The 23,670-nt window shown below is 17.7% G+C and overlaps 7 protein-coding genes across 7 annotated transcripts; 3 read left to right on the top strand and 4 right to left on the bottom strand.

Annotated features, from left to right (window-relative positions):
- Window positions 1-1,684: 1,684 nt before the first annotated feature.
- PGAL8A_00194000 (conserved Plasmodium protein, unknown function) lies at window positions 1,685-2,668 on the top strand (the record flags this gene model as incomplete). The annotated part of the gene is made up of 2 exons (XM_028670623.1): window positions 1,685-2,537; window positions 2,649-2,668. 2 exons carry the CDS (start codon window positions 1,685-1,687, stop codon window positions 2,666-2,668), a joined length of 873 nt encoding a protein of 290 aa, XP_028527357.1.
- Window positions 2,669-3,841: 1,173 nt separating this feature from the next.
- Window positions 3,842-7,399, top strand: PGAL8A_00193900 (conserved Plasmodium protein, unknown function; the record flags this gene model as incomplete). Its single annotated transcript, XM_028670622.1, has 1 exon — window positions 3,842-7,399. One exon carries the CDS (start codon window positions 3,842-3,844, stop codon window positions 7,397-7,399), a length of 3,558 nt encoding a protein of 1,185 aa, XP_028527356.1.
- Window positions 7,400-8,320: 921 nt separating this feature from the next.
- On the bottom strand, window positions 8,321-11,653 carry PGAL8A_00193800 (sodium-and chloride-dependent neutral and basic amino acid transporter, putative; the record flags this gene model as incomplete). Its single annotated transcript, XM_028670620.1, has 1 exon — window positions 8,321-11,653. The coding sequence occupies one exon, from the start codon at window positions 11,651-11,653 to the stop codon at window positions 8,321-8,323; it is 3,333 nt and encodes a 1,110-aa protein (XP_028527355.1).
- Window positions 11,654-13,640: 1,987 nt separating this feature from the next.
- GAPM2 (glideosome associated protein with multiple membrane spans 2, putative) lies at window positions 13,641-15,514 on the bottom strand (the record flags this gene model as incomplete). The annotated part of the gene is made up of 2 exons (XM_028670619.1): window positions 13,641-14,074; window positions 14,830-15,514. The coding sequence occupies 2 exons, from the start codon at window positions 15,512-15,514 to the stop codon at window positions 13,641-13,643; spliced, it is 1,119 nt and encodes a 372-aa protein (XP_028527354.1).
- A 2,598-nt stretch (window positions 15,515-18,112) lies between these two features.
- Window positions 18,113-18,691, bottom strand: AARP (asparagine-rich protein; the record flags this gene model as incomplete). The annotated part of the gene is made up of 1 exon (XM_028670618.1): window positions 18,113-18,691. One exon carries the CDS (start codon window positions 18,689-18,691, stop codon window positions 18,113-18,115), a length of 579 nt encoding a protein of 192 aa, XP_028527353.1.
- A 2,125-nt stretch (window positions 18,692-20,816) lies between these two features.
- Window positions 20,817-22,067, top strand: PGAL8A_00193500 (hypothetical protein; the record flags this gene model as incomplete). Its single annotated transcript, XM_028670617.1, has 1 exon — window positions 20,817-22,067. One exon carries the CDS (start codon window positions 20,817-20,819, stop codon window positions 22,065-22,067), a length of 1,251 nt encoding a protein of 416 aa, XP_028527352.1.
- Window positions 22,068-23,040: 973 nt separating this feature from the next.
- Window positions 23,041-23,604, bottom strand: PGAL8A_00193400 (BSD-domain protein, putative; the record flags this gene model as incomplete). The annotated part of the gene is made up of 2 exons (XM_028670616.1): window positions 23,041-23,390; window positions 23,550-23,604. 2 exons carry the CDS (start codon window positions 23,602-23,604, stop codon window positions 23,041-23,043), a joined length of 405 nt encoding a protein of 134 aa, XP_028527351.1.
- Window positions 23,605-23,670: the final 66 nt, after the last annotated feature.

Genomic DNA, 23,670 nt, shown 5'->3' with positions numbered 1-23,670 from the left:
TTTAATTTTTTTTTTTTTTTTTTTTTTGTGCCTTAGGTAAATTATCATTAATACTTTTTTGTGTTAAATAAACAATAATAAATTAATTATTTTATTTTGAAAAATATATATTATTCTTCTTTTTAACAAATTAAGAATAATTTAAACCTTACAAATAATTAATTTAAAATTGGAAAAATAAAGTGAAATAACAAAAATTTAAAATCTTTTGCAGAAAAAAGATAATATTGATACTTAAAATATTCTCAGTAATCTTCAAAATATATTTAAGAAAAAAAAAAAAATAAAAGAAAAAGCCTAATAAAAAATTCCATTGTTTATTCTACTTCCTCCCATCCGTATTTTTACATTTTCTATAAGTGAAAATGTATTGGTCTTTCATTTAACAGAAGGAATTATAATTTAAGCTCAAAAAAAAAATTAAGTTCTCCTTTTAAAATTTTTTTTTTTTCTTTTGTATATTTTATTTCATAAAGTACTAAAATAATATTGAAACTTGCATTTTATACATTTTCAAAGGAGAAAAATCTCATTTTTATATTTGTATAATAAAACAAATACATTCAATAAATGCTTTAGCATTATATTGATTATTAATTTTAGAATATGGTAAGAATAATCTTTAAAAATCTACATAAACCATTATAACTAAATATTCTAATATGAAATATTTTATACCTATATGTTCTTAAAAGTAAAAAGGAGAACTTCTAAACTAATAATAAAAGAGCTTTTTTTTTGGAATTTTTTAGATAATTATTTTACATATTTTTTACATTAATATAAATTTTTTTTTTTTTTTTTTACATGGAAATGCAGTATTAACTACACCCTTTTTTTTTTAAATGAAATTGCATGCAATAATAAATTTTTTGTAATTTTTAGTTTTATTTTTTCGTATAAAAGTGTTAGGACTTGGTAATAACTAATTAAAATATTTTTAATTTTATTATAGGGTTTTTTAGTGAAAAAAAGGAATTATAAATCCCAAAACAAACATTAAATAAATGTATAAATTTATATTTAATTAAACATGTTTTTACATAAACTTTTTAATAATCTATATATATTGTTATCTGTTTTAAGATCTTGTTAAATATTGATGTAAATATTTCTTATTTACATTTACTTGATAAAAATTTATTCCTTTTTTTTTTTTTTTTTTCACATTTTCATTTGTTTTATATTTTTAGGGTATTCTAATGTTTTATTCCTTTTTTTTAAATTTTCTTATCAAAAAAAAATCTTTCATATTAATAAGGCTTATAAGGTTTAATAAAGAATTAATTAGAAGATTACGTAAATATATGCCTATTAGTTTTTAATTATTTCACTTTTATTTTATTTATTACTATTTTTTTATCCTTTTTATATATAGCATCTCTACATTTTTTTTTTTTTTACTCTAAGTGAAAATTTTGAAAAATACACTATTATTTTCATACGATTCTACAGAACATACAATTTTTTTTAATATTTCTGATTCTGAAATTTTATTTTATCTATAAACATTTTTGTTGTCACCACTTTATATAATTTAAATATTATTCTTTTTCCATTTGATATAAATACATTTTTCTATAAATAACAATTTAGCAAAGAAAATTTATGAATTTTCTTTTCCTTTCAGAATATATTTTTTATGTAACAATGTTTTTATTGTAAATTAACTGTTATAAATAAAATGCTTTATAAAAATAATATTTTTTTTTTAATTTATATTTTACTTTTAAACGTGAACATTTTATATGGAGAAGATACTAACTCAAAAATTTTAACCAACAATACACATAATGACTCAAATGAGAATGGAGAAAAATATATTAAAAAATTAGATTCATTAAACTCGGATGAAAATTCACAAACATTAGAAGATGAAAATAAAAAAATAGATAATTTTCCTATTGACAGTAAAAATAGTAATTTAAAAAAGATAGATGAAAATCCTACTAAAAAACCAACTTCATTAATTTTATTAAATTGTTGTTTAGAAAATCTACTTTCAAAAAATGATAAAGATCCAAGCACTTTAGAAAATGTAAATGAACTAAACAGTGCATCTATACTAAATAATGAAAACGAAGTTAATGATATTTCAAATAATTCGAAAGAAAAAAAGTCCATATTTTCAAAAATTATAAGTTTCTTTAAAAAAGAAGAAAAACCAAAGCCCAAAACACTTATGGAATATATAAGAGAAAAAAATAAAAAAATTATTGAACTAGAAGTTCAAAGAGAGAAGAAAAAAGTATCACGAATTGTGCATAAATATCTTTTTTATGTTACTGGATTAACATTGTTATATTTAATTTTTTCACCTGTTATTTTTCATGTACTTAAGACTTCTAATTACAGAAAAATTATCTTAAAACAATATAAAAATAATAAAGGAAGAAAAATCGTTCCGTATAATTATGATTTTGACGAAAATTTTATGAATTATTATGGTTATAAAGCCAAAAATTATTCAGAATATTATGATCCCGAAAGAATTGTTCCTAAATTTGTTTTTGGATTTTATAATGGAACTCCTTACAGTAATACAATAAATTAAATTATTAATTTTCGTATGCATAATATATACATATATATGTGTGCATATATTTATATATATATATATAATTTTCTTTTTTTTTTTTTTTTTGTAGTTTTAGTAAAACTTGGATAAAAGAGTACTACTGTAACTCCAGAACAAAGGTTATTTCTAAAGAGATGTAAGTCATAATATTTTTTATATTCAAATTATTTCACTAAAAGTTTTAAACATACAAGAAAATTGATCAAGAAACCTTATTTAATATAATTTTCTTAAATATATTTCTAAACATTAATATAGGAGGTGCAAAAATAAAAAAAAAAAAGTCTAAAATTAAAAATTTTCCAAATGAACAGTTAAATTTTATTAATCCATTTATTAATAAAAAGGTACCTTTTCTTTTTTTATTGTAGTTTTTCTCATAAATTATATCTATTTATAAGTTACTCGTTTTAAAAAAAAGAATAACTCTGTATTGGAAACACTAAAGAGTGTAATAGGAATAATAATATATTAAAATTGTGCGAGTTTTAAACGAAAATGTTTATTTTAAAAAGAATTACATGCTTTAATTATATAAAATAGGTAAATATATGTTTTAATTGTTCTACATTTTGCTATTCCTTTTTGTTTATTTTTTCATATCAAAGTGAATTCTTAAAATAATCTAAATTCCCGTTTATATGTTGAATTAAAAAAATCGTAATGAATTTTCCTTATATAGAAATATATCCATAATTACTTTTTATTTTTTTATTTTGACATTATGTATATAAAATAAAATTTCCTTTTAATATCAATAGTTTTTCTTTTGAGATTTTTAATTTTTTTTTATTTTGATGAAATATTTTAAAATTCATGCATAAAAATCATCATCATTATAATAATTCACCATATTTTATTTTTCTTTTAAAACTTTACGTTTTTAACTTACAAAAAAAAAAAAAAAAAAATTTAATTTTTTATTTTTACAAAAATTAATATCAGTACAGTCGATGTTATGAAATAAAAAAATTAACTGATTGAATTTTAGAAAAAATTTAAAATATTATGAAAATATGTAAATAAAAAATTGATAAAATAAATTAAAACAAAAATATTTATCAAATTAGCAAAAAAAAAAAAAAATAATAAGCAAATATATAAATAAATAAATAAATAAATAAATAGATAAATAAATATATAATTAAATAAATAAATAGATAAATAAATATATAATTAAATAAATAGATAAATAAATATATAAATAAATACAATGAAAATATCATTATTTAATTGAAAAAACAATTTAATAAAATATTTAAAATGAATTTTAAAAAATGTGGAAAAGATTCAAATAAAATGTTATGTATAAATGAAAACAAACATATAGAGAGAAGTAAAGGAAACATAAAATGTACCAAATGTATAAATGATAAAAACTCCAAGAAAAATGAAAATAACATAAAAGAATGGAAAAATTTGAACTCCATTAAAAAATATATTAATTTTTACTTAAAAAAGTTTAAAATGAAAAGTTTTAAAAAAAAATCAAAAATGAATTTATTATTTAAAAAAAAAAAGGAAAAAAAACTTATAAAAAAAGATTATTTAAATATTTTACAATCTGAAAAGGAATATTATGAAAAATATGAAGAAAATAAAATATTTATAGATAATATTAAAAGTTTTAATATGAATGATTTAACTAAAGATCCTTCTTATTTTTTTTTTTTTTATAATTTATTTGTTAAAGGTTCTTATTTGAACAAAAGCAATTTAAATAATGCTTTAATAAAAGACAATAAAAAGAAGAAAAAAAAAACAAGAAAAGTTAAAGATAATATAATATTTTTGAATGGAAAACAAACGAGACTTTTAATTTGTGATTATTTAAAAATTCTTATGAATAATATACAAAATGAAAAAATTATAAATGCCAATTTTTGCATAATTGATTATGTCAAATTAATTGAAAATAAAAACAATGATTTTTTAATGAATTACAATGTAAAGGATAAAAAGGAGAAACATTCAATTAGTACCAATAGTATAAATTCTCTAAATGATAAAAGTTATATAAATGATTGTATTAATTCGAACGTTGAAAATAATAAAAATGAAATAGTACCAGTTAATATATCTTCAAATGTTGAATTGACAAATAATTCCACACCTAATAACTTTATCAAAATAAGTGAAGACATATTTAATAAAATATTAAATAATTTTGTGACAGAATTAAAAAGCTTTTTTTTTTCTTTAATAAATAAAGTGAAAAGTAGTAAACTTTTAGCAAAACTTATCACTGTTTTTTGTGAAATTTTTTTAATATTAACTCCATATTATGTTAGCATTATAAATTTTATTGAGATTTTAAATGATTTCGCAAATATAATTCCATTGAGCTGTGTAAATTATATAATTAATTTTCTTCACAATTATAAAAATAAATTTATAGAAAAATATAAAGAATTTCAAAATTTTATTATTTTTAATGATCCTGTAAAAACACAATCAGTGGGAGCTAGGCTAATTGGTTTTATTAAAACTTTACAAAAAAAAATTAAGTTAAATAAAAAAGATTCTTTAAATATATTTTTTCTTAATCTTCTATTATCTGAATGCTTACCTATTAATCATCTAGGTTTTTGCAATAGACAGTCGTTAAAAAATAATTTCAATTTTTTATTTTATGATTCGTTTGAAGAATATAAAAGTAATTTAAATAACGAATCCATTATTTATGATGATTTTGAATTGAATATCCAAGAAAATATCAAGAATTATAAAAAAATAAAAAATATAATTGAAAATGAAATGAATGGTAGATTTTCATATAGTATTGATTTAACAAACGATGGAAAAAATAAAAGTAAAAATGATAATAATAATTTTTCAAATTTAAGTAAAAAAGAGGAATTAAATATTGCAATAAATAAAGAAGAAAATGAAGAAAAAAAAAAAAATACAGATAATAATATAGTTCATAGCGATAATTTATATAAAAGTGAAATGATCAAAAACGAAGATATTTTAAAAAATAATGAGAGAGATGATAAACATCAGAATATCCTTACCCATTCTAAAAAAAGTGATAAAAATAAAAAAATTGATGAAAAAAATGAAGAATTAAATAATAAAGATAAAAATAAAAAAAGAAAAAGAGAAAATTCTATCGATAAAAACGAAATTAAGGATTTAAAAAAAGCGAAATGTAATAAATTATTTGAAAACTTAAATGAATCAAATAAAAATTACAGAGTTTATTTATCCTTTATTTATCTTGTTACATTTGTAAAATTTCCTGAAATATTTATTGTTCAAAATAGTGTATCATTAGAAGATGTATATAATGCCTTTAAAATATTTTATTCGTATGTGAAAAATTTAAAAAAAGAAAATATAATAAATTTAAATATTATAAAAGAATATATGTACAATAGTACTTTCGATTTTCTTGGAAATCTACATATATATAATATCTTAATACGTGATGAAAATTTTATAAAAGTTTTTTTTTTTAACATTTTATTGGTTATTAATTATTTAAATTATGAACATAACATACATGGGAAAAATGGGAATTTATGTAAACAGAAAACAGATAGAAGTATTGATGCATTAACAAAAATAAGTGATATGAAAAATAAAGAAAAAATTCGTTTTAATAGTTCAAATAATATAGAAATAAATAATGAAAATACTTTTTTTTTAGATACAAATAAACATAACGAAAAGAAAAAAAATGAAGAAAAATATTATTCGATGAATACAAACACCTCTAAGTTGTATCAAAAAAATGTGAAAGAAAATAATTATAGTAGTAAGAATAAAGAAATTAATAATAAAATGGTTAATAATACCAAACATATGAATCAAAATATTATAGTGAATTCAAATGACTTAAAAAATAGTGACACAATTAATGAAAAAATAAAAAAAATAATATATTTGTTTAATAAAGATTTAATGAATTATTTTGATCATTTTAAAAATCCCTTTTTTAAATATTTACTAACTAAAGAATATTGTTGGTATACATGGAAAAAACAGTTGATAGGAAAAACAAATTGCGAAAATTATGATTTAAATTTTGAATTTAAAAATATAAATATAGAAACACAAAAAAAAGAAAAAATAGAAATGAAAGGAGATAATAATAAAAATATACAAAAATCACCCGTAGAAAATTTAATTTATGTAATTGAAATTTTTGAATCATTAAATAAAAAAATGAAAAATTATTATGAATTAAATAAAAATAACAAAAGTTTAATAAAAAATAATTACAGATACACAAAATTAATTGATAATTCAAATAATATAAATCAAACGAATCAAATAAATACTTGTAATAACATTTATACAATTAGTAATATAGATTTAAATAATAATTCGAACAAATCCTATAGTGTTCATGATATAAATAAAGTAAATAATTTTTTATTAGAAATAAATAAAATCTATTTAAGAAGAGAAGCAGAATTTTGGGAGTTAGACGACAATAGTACAATGACAGAGAGAAAAAAAAAAAATAGTAACAAAAAAATATTAATAGAAAAACTAATTGATAAACTAGAAGATTATAAAAAAAAAATGTATATTGATAATGATCCGATTAATGAAATTGAGGAAAGCGAAAAGAGCAAACATAATCCAATCTTTAAATTCAGATTAACAAAATTATTTCTTCTTAAGTACATAGATTTATATACTATTGTGAAAAATAAAGAGTTTTCTACAGATTGCGATTTCTTATATAATTTAATGATTCAAATGGACAAAAATATGGTAAAGAAAAAAGGTTTATTAAATGAAGAGAACGATAACATTTTAAGTTTTCAACAAAACGAATGCATTAATAATATAGAAATGGATTAAAAAAAAAGTGCTTTTTAAAATTATAAAATTCCAAAAATGAATTAAGAGAAAAAAAAAAAAAAAAAAAAGTAAATTAAAATGAATAATGTAACTATTTTTAAAGGGAAAGATGTATCATTTAAAAAAATTACAATCCTATAATTAATTTTCATTATATACATATACTTCTAGTATCTTTATTTTACATTTTTTTTTTTTTTTTTTTGAATTCTTTCAAATTTAATATAAACATAATTTTATGAAAAGAACGTATATTATAAAAATATGTTGACAAATAATTTTTCATTTTGCAATTGCTTTATTTTTATTGTTTTTACCAAAACAAGTGTATATTTCGTTACAAAAATTAAAAATAATACATTTAAAAAAAATAAAACAAAGTAAAAAAAAAAAAATAACAAAAAGTGCCTAAAATTTTATTTAAACTTTTTAAATATATATATGAAAAGGGCATACATATAAATATAAGCATTAAAATTTTAGTATTTTCCAAATGGTACTTCTAATATTGAAAAAAATAAGAAAGTATGTGTAATTAATTGAAAACAAATTTTAGCTAATTTATATACAAATAAGAAAAAAGAATCTTAATTAAAATGCAAATTTTAATTTCACATATATTACTATATTAATATATTTTCTTCTATATTTTCTCAGAAACTTTTTTCACTTTTATTTTTTTTTTTTTTTTTTTTTTTCTTGCTAATTAAAAATATTATTGTTCATTTTTTCATTGTTAAATGTATAAATTTTTATTTATTTCTGTTCATTTAATAATTGTTTCATTTATATCAACAATATTTTCTATAATTTTATGGTAAATTTTTTTCTTTTTATTGAAAAAATATTTTTTGAAATATACATTTTTATTAATTTTTCATCTACATCTATTTTATGAATTATCAAAAAATAAGTACTTTTTTACTGTCCCAAAAAATTTTTTTTTAATATCCTCTTTTTTTTTCTTTTAAAGATAAAATAAAATTTATTATTTAATGAGTTATATATATTATTATCTAAAATATCATTTTTTTTATATTTCGAAAAATTTTGAAAATTGCTATTTGATTCATCATAAGTATTAAAATTACAATGTTTTTGCCTTTTTTTTGATTTTGATAGAGTAATTGGAATATCAGATATTATATTATATTTTTTCTTTTTATACCTTCTATTTATATTTTTATAAATATTTCTATTATTTCTATTTAAAAACTTCACAAAAATATTCCTAATTCTTGAAAAAAAGAAAACTAATGGAATAGGTAATAATGTAATAATAACAAATATCCATCCAATCAAAAGAAAAAAAGAAGGATACCCTTTTATATATCTATTTTGTGAACAAGATTTTCCTGTAAATTCAACATTACATACACACTTACCTATATAATTATAAATATTTTGAGTGTAAAAATTTAAAATATCATCATCACTTGTATTATTTTCAGTAAAAAAATTTAAAATAGTACTATTATTTATCCAATTTTTTTCTAAAAATAACTCATTTATGCATATTCCTCTTCCTATGTTTTCATTACAAAATTCAGGGCAAGATAAAAGTGGAGTTATTACAAAATTATCATATGTAAAACTTTTGTAATGAATGTTATTAAAATCAATTTTTTTATTAAACCATTTATTCTTTTCTTCTACTACATTTAATTTATCTTTCATTTCAATTTTACCATTTTCCATATGTTCTATATAATATTTTTTTAAAATTTCATCAAATTCGTTCAAAGGAATTATAGAATAATCAACATCAGTGTCATCTAAAAAATTAAAATCAAATTTTGTTTGATAAATTAGCTTTACATTGTGCTTTGACAAAATGTCATCAATAAATTCTACATTTTCTTTTTTAATAAATTCCTCATCCTCAATATTATTATTGCAATTACTATCCTTATTATTAACTATATCACAATTTTTACTATCTTTTATACTATAATTTTCTTTACTATCATTGTTGTTATTGCTTTTATTAGGTTCTTCATATCTCAATATAGTTTCATTTATAATGTCATTATTTATATCTTTATTATTTTTATCTTTTTGATAATGTATTTTATAATATGGTTCTGAACAATCATAATTTTTCCATCCAGCATTACACACACATACATTATCTATGCATATTCCATGCATATTACATGAAGAATTATCAGAACAACTTTTTCTTTTATCTATATTTTTCTCTGTTTCTTTTTGGTTAGTCGTCATATGTTGATGAGGAATAATAAGAAAGCAAATACTTATACAAAATAATAAAGTTAATAAAAATGGTATTATATATAAATACAAAAATATAAAAAAAAAATGTAATCTAATTTTTGTCATATAATAAATATCATTTACAAAATTTACGATTTTATAATACTTTAATAGAGCAAAAATTTCACATAAGGCAAGGATGTAAATGGTTGCAATTCCTGATATAAAATCCATTATATCAACCAAATAAGAACCAGATGGATATGTTAAAAAAATATTAGTTAAAAATATAAAAATACATATCATGATAATAATTTTTTTTTTTTTTTTTTTCCCCATATTTTTTCTCCTGATATTTAACAAGCTAAAAGTAGTTTTGACAACCATATCAATCATTGACAATAAAGATTCTATACAAGTAATTAATAATACACCAAAAAAAAAAAAAGAAAAAAATGAAAAATTTGAAATTTCTTTAATTCCTAAAGAATATGCAACGAAGGGTAACCCTAGACTTATGTTTCCTACTTCATTTATTGGCATCTTAGATATACTGGACATAAAACCAATTATTGAAAATACAGTAAAACCGATAAAAAACGATGTTATTGTATTTAACGAAACCATAATTAAACAATCTTTGACCAGATTATTTTTTTTTTTATTTTTACTCCCATAATTAATTAGTTCTCCCCATGAAATACCTAAAGAGTAAAATATTTGAGAGCCTGCAGAAACCCACAATGATCCATTTTTTAATTTCTGAAAGTTTATTTTTAAATAATAATGTATACCATCTAAAGATCCCTCTAATGATATTGATCTAATAAATAATAAAAATAAAAGGATGCATAAGAAGAAGTCTTTGTATTTCATTAAATCAAAGAATTTTTTTTTTTTTTTTTTTTTCATTGTTAAAAAAAGAAGTAGTATAATAAAAATTATTGCTACACATACAAATAATGAAGTATTTATTTTATTAAACGCTAATTCATTAAAAGATAATGTTTCTGACTTATTTAAAATTTCTATTAACAAAAAACGTTTTGCAGAGTCTGATTTGTTTAAGCCTCCATTGCTCCAAGGCAAAAAAAAATTAAAAGATTTTATAAAATATAATAATACCCATGATGATATTGCATAAAAATATATAATACATAAAATTATAATTAATATAGATGAAATAGGTATGCCTATTAATTTTTCACATAATTCTTTAAAACAATATATAAAGGATTTTTGATATTTTTGGCCAATAGTTATTTCTAATAAAAACATGGGAAATCCTATTAATAATATACATACGAAATATGCAAATAAAAAACACCCTCCTTCATTAATATAACATGCATAAGGAAATCTCCATATAACACCCAACTTTAGAGAGTAAGACATCATACATTTTATATAATTCAACCTTGACTTCCATCTTGAATTTTCATAAATGAAATTTCTTTTATTATATTCTGTTAATTTATTTCTTATTTCTTTTTTTTTTCTTTTTTTCTGAATTATATTTTTTTCATTATTTTTATATTTATTTTTTCTTTCATATTTCTTATTATGTACATTTTCTACATTATTTTTATATATATAATGTAAGTTTTTGGTTCTGCAATATTCTTCTTTTTCTAAATTTTCGTCTATTGGTATTATACATGTTTTGCTTGTACTATTACTACTAGATATATTTGAATATTTTTTCAAATATTTGTTTTTATAAGAAAGGGTATTTTTCTTTTCATTATTTAAACAATTCAATTTTACACTATCCTTATTTTCACATATATACTTTAAATTCAATAAATTTATAGGTTTTATACATTTTTTTTTTTTTTTATATTGATTTACGGTAAATTCATTACTGCTAATATTTTTGTATTGGTATTTTTTTTTAAAATATTCATTAATTTTTTTTCTTAAAAGAAAAAAATTTCCTTTTGATTCTCCTAATCTGCCAATCATATGAGTTAATTTTGTTGATTTATTTTCTAAATTAAGTTTACTGTTATTTAATTCATCTTTTATATTTTTCATCATATTAATTATTTTCCAAATTTTTCATCTCATGATTTTTTTCAATTTTTTTTTTTTTTTTTTTTATATTAGCATTTTTGCCATAACAACAGTTAAAAATAACCATAAATTAGTAACTATACTTTTTCATTTGAAATAAAAAAAATAAAAAACGTGAATTTTTAATTTAAATTTTAATATTTTATTAAAGTTAAAATATGGTTTTGAATCTTACATATGTTTCTGTTTTTTTTATAAAAATATACAACTAAATTTTTTTTTCTTCTGTAAAAAAAAAAAAAAATGTAACAAAAAGAACTAAAAAAAAATATATATAAATTAGTTTGTTTTAAAATAGAAGATGAATTATAATTAAATAATTAACAAATACATAATAGAACATTCTTTATTTTTCTTCTCAGAATTTTTCATTTTATTTTTTTTTTTCCTATAATAAATTGTTTAGGGTTATGTTTTACATCAACACAAAAACAAAAATTCTAATATTAAAAAAATCATAGCTTAACAAAAAAATTAATTTTATTTTTTAAATCACTTATTCGTCTTTATACTAAAATATAAAATATTTTTAAAAAAAGGAAAAAAATACGCAGTTATGGTCTAATATTTCTTTTTAATTTAAATTCCTTTTTTTTTTTTTTTTTAATTTTCGTCTAATAAAATATGAAAATATTTTCTTTTATAATTATATAGAAAAAAAAAATTGTTTAGAAATATTTTACATTTCAGTTCTTATTTTGTTATTTATTAATGAGAAAAAGGAAACACAAAACGAAAAGTCAAAAATAAAAGAGAAAAGAAATATTTTTTTACAATCTTATAACTATATATTTTTATTATAAATGCATTTATTAAATATTAAGTACTTTTACTAAATACATTATTTAGTTATTGTATCATATGAAAACTGATATAAATTAAAAAAATATAGAAATATGAAAAAGTTATTGCTTTCAAAATTTAAGATAAAGTATATCTATATATAAATATATACCTATTTATACACCCTTTTAATTTAGAACTTTATTTTTTTTTAATAACAAATTTTTTTTTTTCAATTTAATTGTTTGTAAATTTTTTATATAGTTGGGATTAATAGTATGAATATTATTATGCTTAAATTTACTTTTCTGTGATATTTTTTATTTTTTCATCTTTGGTACTATTATTCCTTGAATTTTGTTTTATTCTCCTTAATTCTTTTTATATTTTTATAAAAAAAATTAATAAGTATAAATGCTTTTTAATGTATTCCCACGTATTCTTTATAAAGACAATATACATTTTTATTATTAAAATATTCAATGTGATAATGACAATATCTGAAAAAATTTAAACAAATAAAATTGCCACAGCATTTAAATGCAGAAGAATATTTATTATTATGAAAACAAAATAAAACTATATTGTTATTTCATATGTATATATATTTATATACATGCAGAAATATACATATAGGTATACTATTTCTTTTATAAATAAACAACATTTACTAAATATATATATATATATATAAATAATAACATTATGATAATAACAAAATATAATAAAAATATAGATATATATAAGAATAATAAAGAATAAAAGCCTTTATTATAAGTATGAATGCAAGAAAAATATGTTTTTTTTTTTTTTTTATAATATTTATTCAATAAAATTTAATTGTATTTAGTATCATAATAATAATTATAAAAATAATAATAATAAATGAATAGAAAAATAAAAAAATAAAAAAAAAAAAAAAAATAAATAAATAAAATTAGGTAGTTAACACTCATATAATTGAAAAACAATTGTAATCATTTATTTTTATTAAAATTTATTCTATTAAATTTATTTTATTTACTTTATTATAATTCTTTTTATTAAATATATTTTATTAAAATTTTAATATTTACTACATTTATTTTCTTTTATTTATTGTATTTATGCTTTTATTTTATCATTTTTTTTTTTTTTTTAAATATTCTTTTATTCAATAAGTTTTTCAATATTGTCCATTTTTTGCATAATTATTTTCAGACACCCCCATTTCAGCATTTTGTTGTATTTGTCCTTCTATTTGTGAATAATCATAGGTTGTTGGTATTCCATCATTTTGACCGTATATATTTTGATCATATGCATTACCTTCAACATAATTATCATTCATATTTTGTTGAATCATTTCTTCTCCATATCCCATATTTTCGGGATTTGCATTATAAGGTGCATAAGCGTTTTCCTCGTTATATCCACATTGCTCTTCATCATTTTTTATTTCTGGTAATACGTCTGCATTTATATCTCTGCTGTGCAATTCTGGAGACCATTTTTCTAATAGAGGCTCAAAAGAAAATGCCCAAATTGTTGCACATATTATTGCACCTAATAATAGTATTGAGAAAAAAGCTCCAAAACCGGAAAATACCATTAAAAGTTCTAAAAAAAAAAAAAAAATTTTAAATTATAAAAATTATGACAAAATATAAAAAATTAATTTCACTCATAATTTCCTAATATGAATACGTAAAACAAAATATAAAGAAAAAGAAAAAAAACAATATTTTTAATAATAAATCTATATAAAAAAAATATTTTTAATATTTACTATCTTCGCATGAATACTCTAAATAATACACTATTATTTCATATAGAACTTTTTTATAAATACTTATACAATAGTGTAAAATAAATGTAGAATTTTTTTTTTTTTTTTTTCTATTATTGATATTTAACAAAAATAAAAATTTTAATAATAAATTTATAGCAATATTAATAATAAAACTTGTTGTTACTCTCACTGCTATTATTATTTATATTAATATATTAATAATTATTCATCATTCCATTAATAAAATATTTTTCATTCAACTATTAAAATAATATATATATAAAGATATAATTAATAATCATATATTATTAAGAATATTACAACAGAATAATTATACTTTTATTTAACTATAACCTATGCATATTTCTAATTCATATAAAATATTTTTAGTTCATTATCATAACAAATATTTACATTATATTCATTGTAATAATATAATATTGCTCCAGAATATTATTATAATTTTATAATATTCAATATAATTACAAATTATTAGGAATCATTATAAATTGTTATAAATATAAATTATCTCAAAATTTCTATAAATTATTATGTATTAATTTTTAATATATTTAAAATATACCTGCCAATCCTGCTAATTTAAATAAAGTTAAATTTGACCAAGCAAGTTCTTCATAAGTACCCTCATCATGATAAGCTTCCATATAAAAAAAAGCAGCACCATAAATAAATAAAGCAAAACTATGTACTATACTTCCAAAATGTAATAAAGTCCAATCTGATTTTGTTTGTTGATATCTTGCCCACCATCTCATATTCATATAGAAATATGCATACAAATATTGAACTAATCTTAATATAGATGACAAAAGATCTAATGTTACAGCTGCAGATAAAAGTTTTGATCCTGCTCTAAATCCTCTACACCATTTACTATTATCTGCTACGAAAACTTGAAACATTGCTATATATAATGTACCTAATAAATATATTGCCATTAGAATTGATATAGTCAAATGAAATGCACTAGATACTTTAACACATTCAGGTCCTGCATATAAATCAAATACAAAAATACCAGTTCCACCAAATGCCCAGTAAAATATAAACATTAATATTAAAGATACACATTGTAAAAAAAATCCTGTTCGCAATAAATGAGAACTAAAATATCCTATAAATGGAGTATGACTTTCTCCTCTAGGACTTGGAGATTCTTCATCTTGTTGATATTGATTTTCGTATGGTGATGGATATTGTGCTTGTTGTAAATATCCGTCATCCCCTTCTACACCGTATGTGTACATTTTTATTGTAAATTATGATTATATGTACTTAAATTAAATCTTGTTTTTCTTAAAATTATTAAAATTTTTATTTGTATAAGAATTTCTTTTTTTATTCTTTCTAATTTTCCAATAATATATATGTGTATATATAGATATATATGTATATATATATATATATATATATATATATATATATTTATAAGATATAATTTCCAATGGCTTTTTTTTATTTTTCAAATAAGCATTATTTACATTATTCTATAATGCTATAATTAATTATTTAGTGAAAAATAAAAAAAAATAATAATTCTTGAAAATTTCTAATTAAAACAATGAATTAAAACTTAAAATATAATCAAACATATATATATAAAAAAAAAAAAAAAAAAAAAAAAAAATTACAAAAAATATAAAAGAATAAGAAAAAAAACAAAAGAAATAAACCGCAAAAAAATATTATTTATGCAATAACTTTGAGTTATATTTTTATAACTTTCTTAGTATTATAAGAAACACTTTTTTTTTCTTTCATATTTTTCTTTAGTACTTTTATATCTATTTTTTCCTCCTTTCTTCTTAAAAAGGTGTAATACATATATTAAAACGGACACTTTCTTTTTAATTATTTTTTTTTTGATTAGTGTTTTTCTTTAAAAAATAGAAATTATCACAAAAAAAGAAGAAAAAAAATTAATAACGCTATTTAAAATACCATCATGAAAAAAAAAAAAAAGAACACATTTATTTTGTGTAATTTTTCCTTTTACACAACTAAGAAAAATTATAACTTTTTTCACACAAAATTTAATGAAAAATAAGAGTATATTTTAGAAGTCAATATAATAGAAATCTTTTTTTTCAATGTATATAAATATTTCAATTATATATTTTTTTTTTTTAAATTAAAAGTTACCATGTATGTACTTTGGTGCAACAATAATTTTTACAAAAATTTATAAAATATATTTACTATATAAATATTTATAATATGTAAAATATATGCATATGTATACATGTATATAATATATTTTTTTATTCACATTATTTAAAAAAATTTGTGGCGAATAATATATTTTTTGTTTTTCTTATATTTTTTTATAATAAAATATTTAATCTAAAATTTTTTTATTTTTATATCAAAAAAAAAAAAAAATTTAATGGAGTCTATTAGAATGTTCTCATTATTTTAAAATAACAAATTATAAATACATAAAATATAAGAAATATTTAAGTATTAAAATATATGAAGTAATAATTTCCATGTACCCAATTCAAATATCAATGTTTTGTGTGTATATTAATAATGAGTTAGTAACATGTTAATAAAAAGAAATACCTTACTATTTCATATTCTAAAAAAACTTAATTTTTCATGCACTTTTTTATGCATTAATTCACCACAAACTAAAAAATTTTTGCACACACATTTTATTTATAAGTAAAAAAATTTTTTTTTTTTTCTAACATAATTTGTGTGTGCATTTATTTAAAAAAAAAAAAAAAAAATGAAAGTAATATGATTCCAAAATATTCATTTGTTTTTATAGAGTTGTAAAATTATAACTTAGCTTAACAAAATATATATATATATATATATATATATATATATATATATATATTTACATTTATATGTTATATGTTATATGTTGCACATTTTAAAAAAAATTATCTTTTTATTTAATATGTTTTAAATAAATTTAAGCCTATATTAGGAGTTTTTAACGATACTTAGACAGCGAAGCAAATAAATTATTTATAATAATAATTTTACTATTATGTGTTAAAGATAGATATCTAAAAGAATATATAATGTATCCAATTGTAATTTGTATTTTTTTTTTTTTTTTTTTATAATATTGTTTTACATATTTAACATTTTAACCTTTTCTTTTTATATATCTCAATGGTGAAATTAATATAATAGTAAGTGCCTTTTAACCTTATTTTTTAAAAATATATTTTTAGATTCTTATGTATTTAAAAGTGTTAATGAAAAATGTAAGAATTTTTTAGAAGATTATTATAACATATTTTGTATTTAATAAATTGCTTGAGTATGTGGAATAAAATTAATAATTATTTTGTACATAATGAAGTTCCCCAATCATTCTTCTTATAAAATTGAATGTGATCTACATAATATATAAATTAATATAATAGTTGAATATTTAACTAAATCTTTAATAACACTCTATATTTTTTTCCACTCCAAAATGTTATGAGAATAATATTATTTTTCTTAAATTATAATATTATATAGATACCTATTAATTAATTTCCTTATCATAAAAACATACGTTACATAAATTCTATTTTCCATTCTTTTTAACTGATTTAATACCTGAATTTTATGCATACTTTTAAATGTAAATATACTTATAAAACATTTTATAGAAAAAATTTTACGTTTATGTCTATCCTTTAAAAAAAATTTGGTCTATATTAAGAAAAAGAAAAATATTCTTAAAAAAAAACAAAAAAAGTATTCAAATGAATTTTTTTCAATTATTTTTTTTATATATAACACTTTTACTAAGGATTTTAATAAAAGTTTTTTAAAAATCTTAAAAATATTTAAAAATTTTTTTTTTTAAAATGATAAATTTCAAAAACGTTTTAATGAATACCAATCAATTTTAAACCTGTTGTAACGACATTTGATACTACGTTTCCAACAATACTTGAAGGTGTCATGGGAGGAATCGGATGTGGAGGTGGAGGAACTGGTGGAGGAGGTGGTGGTAGAGCTGTGTATGGAACTGAGTTACTGTTGTTGTTAGAACGGGATTCTTTCTCATCCCCCTTACCATTCCCCTTCTCATTCTCCTCATTTTCCTTTTCTTTCTCCTTTTCACCATCATCATCGTCATCATCGTCTTCATCATCCTCATCGCCATCGTCATCGTCATCGTCAGATTCTTTTTCTTTTAATTTGGAACTTAAAAGAATAAATGAGCCTTTATTTTCTTTTTCTAATGAAAAAATATTATCATTTTTGCTATTTGTAGCATTATACTCAAATTCTATTTGATTAGGCGAATCAATATTCTTTAAATTATTTATATTTTTTAATTTTTTATCTTCTGTATTCAATAAGTAAGAGTTATTATGGAATTTTCTCTTCCTCAAAATTTGTTGACTGTTAATATAGTAAATAAAAACTATAAGTATACTAATAATATTATTTGCATTCATTTCCTAAAATTCCATAAATAAAAATTATGTTACTTGGAATTTCATAATTAAATTGATTACTTGTCTTCATTTATTTAATATTTTTTAATTTATATTATTTTCTTCTATTTTATTTTTTTATTAATTCTATTTATTATCATTTCATATATTTGCTTATTTGAAACGACATTGATTTCATTATATGTAATATATTCACTTGAAAAAAAAAAAAAAATCCCAAATCATACCTAAGATATAGAGTTATAAATTGTTTTTTTATTTTTTTTTTTCATTTATTTGGTTAATGGAGAATTTAGATTTTACTTTAGTATTTCTGTCCATTAAAAAAATTAGAAGCACCATAACGCAGTTGCAATAAGTAGCTTATCAACTTTACAAAAATAATTTTAATAAAATTTGTGAATACAATACATTTTTTTTTATGTTTTCATAATTTATCTTAAGTATTGTTTAAAAAAAAAAAACAAATATATGTAAATAATTTATTAATATAAAATATAAATAGAAAATAAAATAATACAAACTTTAATTGTAATGCACTGATATTATTTAATCATTATTATTTTTTTTTTTTTTTTTTGTTTTACATTATCCTTATTAAAATTATTTGCAAGTTTTGTCGCAACATATATAGAGAATAATATTCCTATTATTAAAGAATGTTTAATAAATTAATGATACTTATTAATACTTTTTAAATAAAAAAATTAAACTATATATCAATAGTTTTAAAGGATATAGGAATAATATAAAAAAATATAAATTATGAATATTATGAAAATGTAGAAATAAAATATAAAAAATTGTTATTTTTAATAGTATATATATATAAATTTAGTGTAATAATAGGAATAGTTATAATAAAGTGACTTTAGACAAAGGAATTACTTAAATGCAACATTTTATTTTATCTACAAAAAAATATAATACTATTATTATTGTAAACACCAATAAGAAATCAAATATTATTATCTTTATCACAAATAATATATATTTTATTTTTTATTCTTATTTGTTAATATTATTTAGAAATTTAGAAAAAATTTAGATAATATTATTGTAGTTTTAAAATTTTGAAATTATATAATAAGAATTGTGATATTATAAAAAATACTTTTATTTTTATTATTAAATTATACTTTTTCCTTTATAATATTCTTTTTTTAATAGTTTAGATTATTTTTATTAAATAAAAGGCACAAATATGATTTAGTGTATAAAAATATATTTTCTTTAAAATTCTTAAGAATTTTTATAGTTCATTGAAAAATAAAAGCAAGAAATTTTTTATTTGTTCATTATCTTTTCCTTCTCATAAAAAATATTAAAAGTATAATATTTTAAAAAATACTTTTTCATTTTTATTCACTTTTATTTTTTAATTTAATAAAAATACTTGATGCATTCTCTATTATAGGATAAAAAGTATTTTGTCTAAAAGTTTTGTTGCATTCTAAAAAACAAATTTTTTCTATTCCTTATTTATATTTCTTAAATTTGTTTCTTTTCATAATTTTTTTTTTTTTTGTATTAATAAATAATTTTCTTATAATTTATATACTTTAAAATATTCAATTTACATATATATATATATATATATATAATTGATGGTTTTTTAAATATTTATATTTCTTTAATATATATATATAATTTTTCGATTAAAAAAAAATCATTTTATTTATTCTTTTTCTTTATTATCATTTTTGAACTTAATATTTAAAGATTTTTTTTTTTTTTTTTAAATATTTAAAATTATTCACTTTTTTTTTTATATATTAACTATTGAAATATGAAAAAAAAAAATTAAAATAAATATTTCCTAATGTGAGTTGTTACAACACCGAATGAAAATTTTTGAATAAATCTAAAAAAAAAAAAAAAAAAAAAAAAAAAATTTGAATTACAATATATATTTCATTTTCAATGCATTGTTATTTTTTTATAGTTATTTTTTAAAGTAATTTTAGATTTATTTTAAAAATTACTTTTTTTTTTTTTGTGGAAATATAATTTTTTTAAATATTTCAAAATTTGTTTTAAAAATTTGTAAAATGAAAAAAAAAGAAAAAAAAATTAGTGAACATTTTTATAAATATGAAAAAAAATTTTAATTAGTTAAAAAAAAATGTTAAAAATAAATGCAAATAATTTTAAATTTATAAAAGTTTTATTGAGGAGAAAGCACCTTGTTGTATTTTTAATTAATTTAATTATAATTTTATATGTTAATAAAAAGACAACAAAAGACATATATAATTTTAAAAATTATTTAAATCAAATATATTATTTGGATAAAAAAAATGATAACATCCCTATTATTAAAGTAGTTAAAAAAACAAATGAAAGTAGAAATAGATTTAACTTATATTTAATGAATTATAGAAATGGTGCAATAAATTTTATAAAGGATAATCAAATTTTTGAGATTTTAAAAAAAAAAGTATATATAGAAAAAAATAAAGTATACAATTTTATGCTATTTCTTAGGATTATAACTCATAATATCCTCATAAAGAAAAATGAGAATTTTGGATTACAAATAATATTAACTGAAAATAATTCATTAAAAAGCTGTATAATTGATAAAGAGACTTCAAAAAAAAAGCAATTAATTAAAAGCCGTATATTATTATCTTTATCAAGAAGACGTAGAGGTAATAAAGTAAGTAAGAGAAATTCTTCTAAAAAAAAGAAATCAAAATCTCGTAGAAAAAGTAAAAAGAAAAAAAGAAAAAGAAAAGGTAAATCAAAAAAGGCAAGAAAAAAAAAAAAAAAACGTGAATCTCGAAGAAGGAAAAAAAGAAAGAATAGAGAAAGAAAACGACAAAGACTCAGAAATAAAGAAGAAGATGAAGATGATGATGAAGAAGAGGAAGGAGAAGAAGAAGAAGAAGAAAATGATTTACAATTAAGAAATAGTGATGAAGAAAACGGAAGGAGAAACATGAAAAGTGTAGAAAAGGTAAATATGAAAGAATCAAATAATAGTCGTTCTAAGCAAGATGAAGATGAAGATCGCCCTCCTAGAAATAGAATAAAAAAAAGTACTGCTAGAGAAACAGATGAAGAGGAAAATAAAAGAAGTAGAAATATAGGTAGAAGAGCGGGGGATGAAAACGCAAATATAAAAAGTGCAAAAAGAAAAAGAATGGCTGATGAAGATGAAAGTGATGAACTAGAAAGTACAAACAGAAAACCTAAAAAACTCAGAAGGCATCGAAGAAGAGAACAAACAGAAAATGCAGATGATGATGATGATGAACGAGAAAATGTAAATAAAGCTATTGATGAATTATCTTCAAAAAAAGAACTCCTTGAGAAAGCTGAATCTAATTTAACACAACTACTGAAATCTATTCATATGTTAGAATTATAAGTTTTAAGAAAGTAAATAATAAATATATATTTCACTAAAATTAATTTTTATGGAAAAATTTAAAAAAAATGTCTGTAAATGCAAAAAATAATAAAGAAAAATATAAAATAATTTGAAATTTCTTTATTAATTAAAATTTTCTCTAAATAATTTTTTTTTGTAAATTATTAAAATATTTAATAATTATTTATATGAATTCAGTATATTTGACTTTTAAAGGAAATTGTAAAAAAAAGTAAATAAAATAAAATAAAAAAATGTGAATATTTTAAAAAAAATTCTGATTTAAAAAATACAAACTTATTTTTACATTACTACGAAATATTGTTAATGATATAGTAATTTAGTTATTTCTGTAATTTTTTTTTATTTCATACAATTTTTTTGATTAGACAATTATTTGCCCATAATTTTTTTTCTTTTTTTTTTTTATATTTATGACGAGATGTATTAAAATTTACGTATTTAATTTTTAATTTTTCTTATTTTTAATAAAATATTTATTCATCTTTTTTTTTTTTTTTTAAAATAGTTATTTATTTAGCTTTTTTTTCTTTTTTAAATTTATATTTTTATTTACATTTTTTTCTGAATAATTTTCACTTGGAATACCTATTCAAATATTTTTATATATAAATTTATATTGCAGTATAATGTTTTCATATATTTATTAAGATATTTTAATTTATCTGCTTAACTATATTTTGGGGGTAATGGTGTTTAATTTTGATAAATGTATTAAAAAATACTGCATCTAAATATTAACTTTTTTACTTTTATTTTAAATATATATTTTTTGTTAATTTATAAACTTTTTTTTTTTTTTTCTTTTTTTTTTGTTTTAAAAAAAATATATGTAAATATATATATATATATATAATTTTTTTTTCTATATTAATAAAAAATGTAAAACTTTTAATATTTAGAATATTGTTATTTGTGTAATGAAGAAAAGAAGATTTTTTTGTATATTTTAATTTTCTATAGTATCAAATATGTTTTTAATAATTATTATTTTTATAGTAGCAAAATATCTTAACCAAAATTCATTTTCATTAACTAGTTTTGGAACTATATTATATCTTATTTTTTTTAAGTTAGTAATTTCTTTTAACAATGCTGTTGCCCATTCAACGAAAGAATTTTCAAATTTAAATTCATCTAAACTTTTTCCTTCTGTTATATTAAAATAACTTTCTTCATCTAATGTTATATCTTTTATTTCTTCAATTATTTTTTTAATTATTGTAAGACTTACATCTACATTTAAATCATTACTACCCCATTTAATAATTTCATTCCATGGATATTTTAACTCAAATTCTAAAGAAAAAAAAATTTTAGAATTTCATATAAATAAAATAATTTATAATGATAATTTTTGTTTTTAAATTAAGATAAAAATTAAATTGAACTCAATAATCATTAATATAAATATATATATATATATATATATTTTTTTTTTATTATAAAATATTAAACCTTTTTCGTATTGAATTTCACATAATTCGTATTTTTTAGTATTCTTATTTCCCATTATAATAAAATTGTTACAAATACGATCTCCCAATTTTTTTTTTTTTTTTTTTTTTTTTTTTTTAAT

Source organism: Plasmodium gallinaceum, assembly GCF_900005855.1.
Source record: "Plasmodium gallinaceum strain 8A genome assembly, contig: PGAL8A_v1_74, whole genome shotgun sequence".
NCBI lineage: Eukaryota > Apicomplexa > Aconoidasida > Haemosporida > Plasmodiidae > Plasmodium > Plasmodium gallinaceum.
The sequence above is the reverse complement of the archived record's forward strand: the minus strand, read 5'-3'. Positions and strand labels throughout refer to the sequence as shown.